The sequence below is a fragment of the Limulus polyphemus genome, unplaced genomic scaffold (assembly GCF_000517525.1).
Source record: "Limulus polyphemus unplaced genomic scaffold, Limulus_polyphemus-2.1.2 Scaffold2388, whole genome shotgun sequence".
NCBI lineage: Eukaryota > Metazoa > Arthropoda > Merostomata > Xiphosura > Limulidae > Limulus > Limulus polyphemus.
In genome coordinates, this window is record NW_013667998.1 from 171,843 (window position 1) to 183,726 (window position 11,884).

At 34.3% G+C, this 11,884-nt stretch overlaps 1 protein-coding gene across 1 annotated transcript in view; it reads right to left on the minus strand.

Annotated features, from left to right (window-relative positions):
• The window catches only part of LOC111087620, a 47,517-nt gene extending 40,173 nt beyond the window's left edge, over nt 1–7,344 (minus strand). Inside the window, exon 1 of the mRNA XM_022394896.1 lies at nt 7,052–7,344. Within this exon, the coding sequence (XP_022250604.1) occupies nt 7,052–7,343 (292 nt within the window). The 5' untranslated portion in view covers nt 7,344. The remainder of the gene's footprint in view (nt 1–7,051) is intronic.
• Nucleotides 7,345–11,884: the final 4,540 nt, after the last annotated feature.

The following is an 11,884-nucleotide window of genomic DNA, read 5'->3' on the forward strand; positions in this document are numbered from 1 at the left end:
AAATTAGTTAGCATAAATCAGTTAACTGACGAAAAATTAGGTGTCTATTTACTTGTGACCACTCAGTGAAAATTTTAAGGAATTCTGTTTAAACGAAATAAATTTAAATTGAGTCATATTATATTACGATAATTTTAAAGTAACAGGGTTGTTGTTTTTTGTCTTTTTTGCACCAATTATTATAATTAATTTTCTAATAAAATATTCCAAAATCATGATTGTGAGTTTGTGTCAACGTCAAAGAGCTGTCATGACTCACAACAAGCACTTCTGTGTTTAATAGTCTGTCCATACCGTGTAAACTTCCCTTCAAAACATCATTTTGCCATCCTGGAGACGTTTCCAGAAAACAACTTTTGAAAAATGAATTGTTCACGCTATACCAACATTATTTCGTCTTCGATACCGAATTAGTCTCGTATGGAGAATAAAAGACTTTGTTTTGCTGTATATCTACTTTTTATATATAAATAGGACCTAAACAGCAACAAAAAATACAACTAATGGTTCTTTAGTTTCTTAAGTTGTTAAAAGTGGTTGCAGATGCGGTACAATTCAAAAACCCAACGAGGTTTAGGTTTTGGTACCAGGAATTCTGCTGGGATTGGTTAATCTAGAAAGAGCCAAGAAAAGAACGTTTAGATCTTATTTTGTGGCCCGTTTTGCGACACTAGGCTTGTTAACTGGCCTGAAGAGAGACAGAAATTAACCCATAGAATACAAAGGAACAAAAAAGCTATGAAATAATAAATAATTTGAGTACTATAAGAAGGATATACAAGTCAATTAAATCAGTGCAAAATTTTTTATCTAACAATCAGGTCCGGATTATCCATTAGGCACACTGGGTACTGGGCCTACGAAAGTTGGGGGAGGGCTACGAAATTTATTGGAATAGTTATATGCTATAAGAAAAAGCAATGAAGGTATGGCATAACAAAGCTATGGGGCCCACTAAAGTTTAAAATTCGTATAGGAGGAGATGGTCCACAGACAGACAGAGAGATTTCTTTAATATTTGATACTTACCATACCGGTATAGCTTTAGTATGTATAGCGCATGGGTGAAGAACGATATGAAACCGTTAATCCGGCCTTGCTAATAATTATCTCGTTCGTCTTTTCATGAAAACGTTATAATGAAAGCTTTACACCAAAACATTTTGGAAATATAAACCTGAAAATACCCACTTTAGAATTAATTCGATTTTAAGCAAAATCACAATCACATAATCTTAAAACGTGCAGTAAGGGTAATTGAGAAGTAGATTTTTGAATAAATTTCTCTTAACTATTCCAATTTTATTTGGTGTTTATGAAAGTTAATAACTCGAACTGCAAATGTTTTTCGGGCTTAATTAGCAACCGTTTTAAGTGATTATTAAATAACTCTTTCCTTTGTTCATGCTTGACATTCGTTATTCATTTATATATATGTGTGTGTGTGATTTAATGTCACTTGTTAGCTTCTGTTACCCAGAGTGAGGTCATTTCAGGTAAGTAGCAAACCCGTGTATGTTCTAGGAGGTGAAACTGATAGGTAATAATAATTAAGACTATATATAAGTTTTGAACCGTTAACAATTTGATGATAGTACTGAGTAATGTAAACAATGGCCTAAATATAATTCTGTAAACAATCTTGAAAAGCCTTTATTAAAACAGGTCAGCCTTGATAAACTGTAAATTGTGTCCATATCAGATAGCACCTGGCAGGTGTTAGCGACATGTCAAAAATTGATTTTTATCGACAGTAAACTTACGAAAAGATAATTTTTTTTTCATAATTCATATTATTATTAGAACACACGACTACACGCTTTAGACATTCTGACATTTTATGAGTAAACCAGGTATTTGGGGTTTTCTAAGTTTTTACCTCCTCATCTCGTTTAGTAATCACAACTACCAAGGGCGACACCGATAAACATGGTGTTCAAAGGAAGAATAAAACAATTAATTTTTTTTTACTTGTTTGATCTTGCGCAAGGCTACTCCAGGGCTAGCTGTATCTAATTTTGAAGTGATGGACTAGAGGAAAGACAGCTAGTCAAAACCACTAACTCTTGGGCTGCTCTTTACCAACGAATAATGGGATTGATCATCACATAATAACGCCCTCACGAGCGAGCATGATCGGTACAGATTTCGAACTCTCGACCCACAGACTGCGACTAAATCAAATCCGAATAAAATGGCGAAATCACAGTACGATAACTGTTTAAGCAGTTCAATATTTAAAAATTTAGTATTTTTGCCCTATTGTAGAATATAAATCAGTAACACTGCAAGTGGTTTAAAAAATAAAGTGCAGACAGGACCGGCGTGTCATCGTGTTAATTTGTGTGTGTGTGTGTTTTTATTTAATATTGACTCATTCAACGTTTCATACTGTGAGTATATACAGGTAGGCGGCGTCAGTGAGGATATCTGTGTCAATCTCATGACGCCTTACGTAAAAGCGAAAGTGGTCTCCGAATCTCTGACCTAATTACGAAAATATCTGATTTAGGTTTAAAGTACAGTCTGAAATCAACACTGTAGGGGCTTGAAGCAAAGAAGGATTTATCGTGTCAAGAAATTAATTGCTTTTATGTTCTTTTATAGAAAACAATTCAGTTGATATCCCATATGTATAATATATTTAAACCATAATATCTTTCAAGGTTTACAGAAGGATGTTACTTTTAATTTCTGTAAAGCATGTAATAAGCTTTAGTAATGTCATATTGAAATTAGTTGTGGGGTTTGACCTATAATGATAAACAAGATATGACTATTTCTAAAAGATCCGTATTCTATTTTTCCTAAGAAATATATTTTAGAAAATTCAAAACATAAGTATAAAACATTAAAAAGGATTAGCCCTTATTATAGGTCCTCTCAGTGGCACAGCGGCATGTCTTCGGACTTACAGCAATAGAAACCGGGTTTCGATACCTGTGGTGGGCATAGCACAGATAGTCCATTGTGTAACTTTGTGCTTAACTACAAACAAACAAAGCTTCTATTATAGCTAGAACAAGTTAACACAGTACAGCATAACGAAACCATTTTGTTTCGTATGAGCACGGTACATTGTGAGATGGTAAAACAGGTTTAATTGACCTTATATCTACACTAATAAAACTCTACTTATCGCTCTTTCGACAGCTAACTTTGTTTGTTTGTTTGCAAAGCCACATTAGGCTATCTTCAATGTTCGCTGCGGGTAATCGAACTCCGGAATCTAGCGTTGTAAGTCCATAAACTCATGACTGTCCCACCGATGAACACTTAGCATCCCTGAATTACTTTGCTATAACTTGGCACCCAGCAATCTAACGGAGAGTTTTTCATTGCACTTATTAACCGTTGCTCAGAAATGTGTGAACACTAACTTTTCGTAAATAACGTAACACTTGCTGAGAAGTTATGTAAACTTAGTGTTGTTATGTGTGTTAAAGTGGCATGTTTTTCCATGCTTATTTGACGTGTTTAAAAATAAATGAATGTGTACGAAATAAATTTGTGTACGTGCGATGACCACAGCTTATCATTTAAGTTTCAAGAGGTATTGGTCCAGCTAATAATTTCCAGAAAAAAACAAAGTATCTGCCTTGGTGGAGAATGGGAATGAGTCCACTGACGCTTAACTTCATGTCAACTACGCCAGCCTTACTATCATCGTAAACCTCTCATATTTATCTACATTATTGCTTGAAATGTTTCTGGAAGCCAACATCTAACAGCCACGTGGGTTATCTGACGTACTCGTTCGTCCCTTAAAATGTAAAGATCCAATGGATGTAACATAAGAAGAATCAAAGAGACTCACATCACACATTCGGGATAAAATACATTTTACATAGCATCTTAAGATTGTGGCTCGATTAAAGGACTTGTAAAAAAATTAATTAGTAAATATGTGAAAATAAATTTTTGCATTGCATCATCAGACTGGCTCGTTTAAAAACTTGTAAATAATTTAATAAGTAAATATTTGAAAATAAAAACAAATGCATCCTATCGTTAGACTGTGGCCCGTTTAAAGAACTTGTAAACAATTTAATCAGTAAATATTTAAAGATAACTATTAACATCGCATCGTCAGACTGTGGCTCGTTTAAAGAATTTGTAAATAATTTAATACGCAGATATTTTAAGTTAAGTCACATCTTATGTATCGTTAATGTAAAAGTTCGTGTTATGTAACCGCCTTCATACCTTTGCCTGTTTGACATTAATAAAAGTTCAAAGATCAATTCTCAGCAGAATGAAAGTAGCTTAGTGAACTTACCTATCACTGACCTGGTGCTACGAAACCTGAATTAAGCTAGCTTCTACAAAATCATTAAACCGCTGTATCTGTAACAAAATGAAAGCGTGTCAAAAGAATCACGTGACTGTATTGTTATCACTGATTGCCAATAAGCGTTGTAGACGAGCGTGGCGTTTTTAACACATAAATTACCAGAAACTTTAACACATATTTGACATGACGTTTCATGCGTAGTGTATTAGCGATCAGGTTTTGCGCGCGCACCCGCGTGTGTGTATAAATATATATACGATGTACATTTTTAGTTTAAAATAATTTGGAAGTACAATTACAATACTTTTACATGGTCATTTCCCGAAGTTTGTTTATCTTACTTTATTCGTTTGTGTGTTATAATATTTTTGCTAGATGAAAACACACATATATATATATATAAATTACTCTGCACTGCGTCAATTTCCAATAATCACACTGCTTATGATGTTTCACTGTGTGTGTTATGGTTGCTTATCAATGTTATGATTTTTCAGAAAGGAGTTTAACCATATCTTTTACATTATTAAATATGCACCGAACTATGATCAGTTTCAATTCAGCTGTTTCATGGTGTTCATCCATGGGATCAGTTTCAATTCAGCTGTTTCATGCGTGTTCATCCATGTGATCAGTTTCAATTCAACTGTTTCATGCGTGTTCATCCATGTGATCAGTTTCAATTCAGCTGTTCCATGCGTGTTCATCCATGTGATCAGTTTCAATTCAGCTGTTTCATGCGTGTTCATCCATGTGATCAGTTTCAATTCAGCTGTTTCATGCGTGTTCATCCATGTGATCAGTTTCAATTCAGCTGTTTATTCTCATGGTTCACTTTCCTTCGAAAAAAACAAACTTTTGTACAAAAGAAACTTATTTCATTGCTTGTTAAATATTAAATAAATAACATAAATATCTTCCAGATAACTATAATTAAATATTTTTTATAATATTCCATCAAATATTGTTGCTTCTTAATGTACTTGAAATGTTTAAGACTTCAACATTTGCCGCAGATCCAGACTTTAGATCATTCCGAATTTGTAAAACCAAAACCAAGGACCGTAGCCGAAGAGAGGAAGATCTCGGTCGCTTGGGGCATAAACACACCTCTCTCTCTCGTGCACTGTGTATTGTCCTACTTTCACCCTTGACTCCTATGTCACGTGTGACCCGTTTTATAATGATGTCAGTTTCTTTCTCTGTCACTGTTACGGCGACATTTTCTCTTTCACCTCTCTCTCTATCAGCCGTGAGTGTATATGTAAATCAAATGTTTATTACAAATATCTTCTCCGTATCACAAACCATATCACCGATGTCATATATAAAGTTGACACGTGTAACGTATATAAACATGATGACGCATAGAACATAACGGATGTCATATATAAAGTTGACACGTGTAACGTATATAAATTTGATGACACATATAGATATTTTGAGATATGTAATACAAATTTAGTTACACATGTCACATGTAAACTTTGCGACACAAGTATCATATAAAGTTCGTAGCAGATGCAGTAAAAACGTGGTGAACCATATTATATATAAAAGTGTTGAATAGTTTAACCTTAGAAACTGGTGACACGAATAACAGCTGAACTTGGTGATAGATGTAAAATATATACTTGATGACACGTGCATCTTATTTTGATTTGGAGACATGAGTAATACTTAAAATATGTGGGATATGTTAAAATGGGTGAAATGTGTGTGTTACATCAAGTGGGTAATATATGTCACGTAAAAGTACCGGCACATGTAACTTCCGAACGTTGAGCACATGTGGTATACAAACAGGGTGACGCGTGTAACATATAAACTGGGTAACACGTGTGACATATAAAATTGATGGCACACGTTACGTATAAATTTGATGGAATATGTAATATATAAACTTGATAGCATATGTAACGTATAAATCTGATGGCATATATAGCGTATAAAGCTCGTGACATATGTAACGTATAAAGCTGATGACGCTTGTAACTTATAATTTCACAATACTATCCAATACCAATACTAATAAAATTTCTTATTTATTGAAATAAAATTTCAATGTGTTTCCGCAACGTACACATAAATATAAATAATTTAATTTAATTATGAAATCCAAAGTATAATTATGTTTTAACTTTAACAACACTTAGAAAATAAAAATGACTGTCATATTAAAAAAATAACAACTGTCAATTATCACTGAATACAATAAAAATGTACTGAAAATTGGAAAATTTAAGGTGAATATTATTTACTTATTAACCGATTTCAAGTCAAATATAATTCCCTGACATTCAACTAGCAACTGTATATTAATCTTTTCTACTCTTGAACAGATATTTTTTTACGTTTCGCAAGCCTTCGTATAATGCAATAATTTTTGGAAGTTTGTGTACGTCTACAATACAATGGAATACCTTGGCTTATAAAATATTTGGAACTTTTTCTTTTTTTTGGCATTAATAATTAGTGCCAACAGTTCATAACCTTTCATCTAACACACTGATATGTTTCAGCTTGAGACAAACATCTAGTATAAGAAAAACGAAACAAGAAGAAAAAAAGTATGTTAACCTTATTTCACTGCAAGTATGAGTCAGGAAGTGTGTCAGTCCAGTTTTCAGCTCGCTTAAAAGTGTCTGGTGTTAAGAGTTTAGCTCCTATTCATGGGTTACTAATCGACAGAGAGGGAAGAAGAACGAGACAAACGATGAAACTTGGATAACAATAAACAATTCTTGTTTTACTTACTGCGTAGAGCCCACGATTCCTCTGCTCGCACTGCCTGTACCAAAAGATGGGTTGCATTTGCACACTGGTCACTTATGTTGACTGCTGATCCTAGCTGAAGTGATTCGAAGAGTTTTTCATACAACAGGACGATAGAAGAGATGGAAAGGGAGTATGTGGAGGATACATTCATGGTCCAGGAGCTATTACTTGTTGGCTCTTGTTCTAGGATATTTACGGACTCTCCGTAAGAAAGACAGAGAACCAGAATGATAGCAGCTCCTGCTAGCATTCTTCTGCACACGAGGATCATGACTGGAAGAAAACGCTAGATTCTCCAAACTATGTACTATAAAAAAATCTAATTCACAAGAACTGCCTTAATTCCGACCGTCTCAAGCTCTCTGTACTTTTTTCTTGTCGAGTAGTTGATATTTAAGAGTTCCATGCTGTCCAATACGATAAGCGGATGTTTGATCACAGTCTGTATCGTTCCCATTGGCGCACTTTCCGAAACTCCTCATAGTTTCCACCAATCCCGACGAAGCTTTATTTCAGTTGTCACGCGATAGTTTGAGAAATAGCATGAGAGCACAGCCTAAAAATCTTTAGACCACGGACAATATCACACGTGTTCACAAGAATGCGCACACATGTAATATTTATACCTTTACCTGTGCAATTCTTGTATTTTTCTAACCTTCGGTATCATGACATTTTACCAAATTCTTATTTAAAATAAGAGACTTACTTGTGCAACGAAACTTCAACGTTCTATTGATTTCCGTTTCTTAAAATATACCTCACATGATAAAAAAATTGTCAAATCAGCTGAAATTATTGTTACGACTGGTCACAAAAATGCTGATATTGCTCGTCTGATTACTGACGTTTATCATTTTTAGAAAATGAGAAAGAGAACAGGCTCGTGATCGTTCCGTTATCAAAATATGATTATATCTGGCCCTGTCTGATAGAAAAACTACAATATTTAATATAATCGATGAAGAAAAGTCACCACATACAGGATTAAGTACGAAAAATCACATTAGTTGCCACTGGAATAGACAGTTTCGGTGTTTTTCGTTAGTTAATTACTCAGTCGAAGAGAATATTACAAATTCAGATATATTCTATTAAATATTTTTTTGATGCAAATCGAATAATTTGTGGTTTCTAAAGAAAATTAAACAAACAAAACAAACATTGCTAATTATGTATCACCTAGCATGTTACGTAACAGACGTGTAGGAGGCAAATTAAAAGTGGGGGTTGGGAGGGTTGGCCAAGGTTTATTTGATCGAGAAAATCTGTACTACAGGCGCATCCACTACGGACGGGATCCAAGGGCTTGCCTTAGGGCCTTGGAAGTTCTTGAGCTCTGGATTAAATTTTACGCATTCACCTACTTTTCCTTATAATAATTTTCCTAATTTGATACTTTTTTTTTCTGGGGCAGATTAAAAAGTGGGGGCTAGCCCCCCCCCCACGCCACCGTGAATATTTTACAGCATAAAGTGAACTAGTAAAATTGCAGTGTCTTAGCATCATTCTCAATACATGTGTTTATTTACTTCATAGCTCACTCTGGTCGGAAGTTGTCGGAAGATATATTGTTCACTGGTTCATCCAAAACTTTAAAACAGAGGATCCTACAAAATAAACTATTTAAAAAAAAACACTCACTTCCTACAAGTTTCTTCCCCACACTTTTTTTTGCACATTTTTATCTCAGTGCCACTTTGTGGCAAGTATTATTCTGATAATGTACAACAACTTTTGACATACCGTACGAATCTTAATTGACTGGTAACTTCTATAACTGTTGAATTAAATGACTTTTATTAATGAATTAAATTATAACAACCATCTGTTAATATTCTTGTTATGAAATCCTCTTGTCCTCTGGTGGGCATGTTGTAAGTTTGCAGACTTACAGCGCTAAAATCCGAGGTTCGATTTCTCGCGGTGAACAGAGCTCATATAGCCTGTTGTGTAGTTTTGCGCTAAAACGACAACATAATAATAATGATTGTAAAAATAAAGGTGCTGCTACTTAGAGAGCAAAATATATATCAACAGTTTTTAATAGTCTACGAAAATATACTTCAGACACTTTTGCTTGTTGGTTGGTTTGTAGTTAAGCACAATGCTCCACAATGGGCTATTTGTGCTGTGCCCACCACGGGTGTCGAAACAGAGTTTATAGAATTATCAGTCCTCAAACTTACCGCTCTGACATTGGGGGCACTTTCAGTGCAAACATGTAATACATATATATATAAAAGACGTGATAAACAATAACCCCCCTGGTGGACACAGCACAAAGAGCCCATTGCGTAGTTCTGAGCGAAAACAACAACAATACCTTCTTATATTTTTTGTATTATTAAATCTTCCCCTGTAATATTCAGTTAGCTTCTCGGTATACTTTGCAATTTTTCAGTTACTATACATAAACATTTGTTCTCTGATAACTTGAAACAATTTGAACTGTATTAATTAGAACACATTCTCCACATTGCCTCCTTTTTTATATATATTTGAAAGAAGCTTTTGAAAAGTTTGCAATTCATCCTGTTTTGTTTGTTTGTTTTTGTTTTTGGTAAGGTAGGAGTCATCTTCAGCTAGGACAGCTTCATTTTGCAAACAGGGTGGTTGGCTTTTATAATGAGTTGCCTTCAAATGTGGTAGATGCAGTTAAGGGAAGTCTTTATAAATATTTGAATGATAAAGGCTGGCTTTGGGTGTTTTATTTTAGAGGTTAGTATGATATGTGGGACTGCCTAGATGGACTAACAGGTCTCTTGTTGTCCTTAACTTATTTGTATGTACAATTCCTCAGCAATCATTTCCCATATACGATGTACCCCTGAAAATAAACCGGATGTTGCATTCTTGTAAGAATAAATCTTAAGGTTTAGTTATGAAAAATATCTAAATGTCTTAAATTGCAACAAATGCAGTGCCAGCGATGTTTTACTACCCATATTAACTTTTAGCGGTTACTTGTTTTTACAGCACTAATTAAGAGTGCCTAACTAGACAGGCACTATTTCATTATTTAATGAAGCAAGTTTAACGTTTTACTACAACAAACGAATAACAGTAACTGATACTTGCTTTCAACTTTCAGATGTTGTCTCACTGCTGTCCTCGTTTTCCACGTGGTTCATAAACAACGTAAACGCCCAAAGGAAGAACCAAGCTGACCAATAACAGTGTGTATTCTTATGTGTGTATAAACATGACGTAACTTTCAAAACCTGTATTTTGGTTCTAAATTTTACAGCTATAAAGTCAGACTGTTTGAACCTGCTTTGGAGTATTTTTTTTTCTTCTGTAAAATAGGACTACAGCCTAAAGCTAACATACACTGTGTTATAAAACAGGGAAATATTTCATTTGCTTCTTTAAATGGGATACTCTGACTAAACAATATATAATACGGGAGATATTCATCCCAATAACAAAAGGTTTGTCTTGTTCGCTTACGGAATCGTAAAAAATACGTTTACGACTTTAAAAGATAAGATGAAAAGAAGAAATCACGCAATGCGTTTTCCTATAAAATATTACTTATTTCACCAACTCGAAAAGATTGGCTAAATGAAATGATCCGAGCAAAATAAAAGTTAGTGAATACCAGGTAAAACAGTCTTATGATGACGTTAGCTGGCGATGGAGAAACAGAGAAAAGAAAAAAAACAACCCTAAGATAACTTCTAACAGGAAGTGTAATAAAATAACTGACAGAAAACTAAAGACCAAAAATTAACACAAGGCGTACTAAAAGAAGTGACAAGAAACTGTAGATCAAGAACTAACACAATGTGTACTACAAGAAGTGACAAGAAACTGCAGACTATGAACTAATACAAATGTACTAAAAGAAGTGTCAAGAAACTACAGACTAAGAATTAACACAAAGTGCACTAAAGGAAGTGACAAAAACTGCAGACTAAGAACTAACACAAAGTGTATTAAAAGCGGTGGCAAGAAACTACAGACTAAGAATTAACACAAAGTGCACTAAAGGAAGTGACAAAAACTGCAGACTAAGAACTAACACAAAGTGTATTAAAAGCGGTGGCAAGAAACTACAGACTAAGAATTAACACAAAGTGCACTAAAGGAAGTGACAAAAACTGCAGACTAAGAACTAACACAAAGTGTATTAAAAGCGGTGGCAAGAAACTGCAGACTAAGAACTAACACAAAGTGTACTAAAAGAAGTGGCAAGAAACTGCAGACTAAGAACTAACACAAATGTACTAAAAGAAGTGACAAGAAACTGCAAACTAAGAACTAACACAAAGTACACTAAAAGAAGTCACAAGAAACTGCAGACTAAGAACTAACACAAACTGTACTAAAAGAAGTGACAAAAAACTGCAGACTAAGAACTAACACCAAGTGTACTAAAAGAAGTGACAAGAAACTGCAGACTAAGAACTAACAAAAAGTGCACTAAAAGAAGTGACAAGAAACTGCAGACTATGAAGTAACAAAAAATGCACTAAAAGAAGTGGCAAGAAACTGCAAACTAAGAACTAACAAAAAGTGTATTAAAAGAAGTGACAAGAAACTGCAGACTAAGAACTAACACAAACTGTACTAAAAGAAGTGACAAAAACTGCAGACTAAGAACTAACACCAAGTGTACTAAAAGAAGTGACAAGAAACTGCAGACTAAGAACTAACGTAAAGTGCACTAAAAGAAGTGGTAAGAAACTGTAGACTATGAACTAACACAAAATTTACTAAAAGAAGTGACAAGAAACTGCAGACTATGAAGTAACAAAAAATGCACTAAAAGAAGTGGCAAGAAACTGCAAACTAAGAACTAACAAA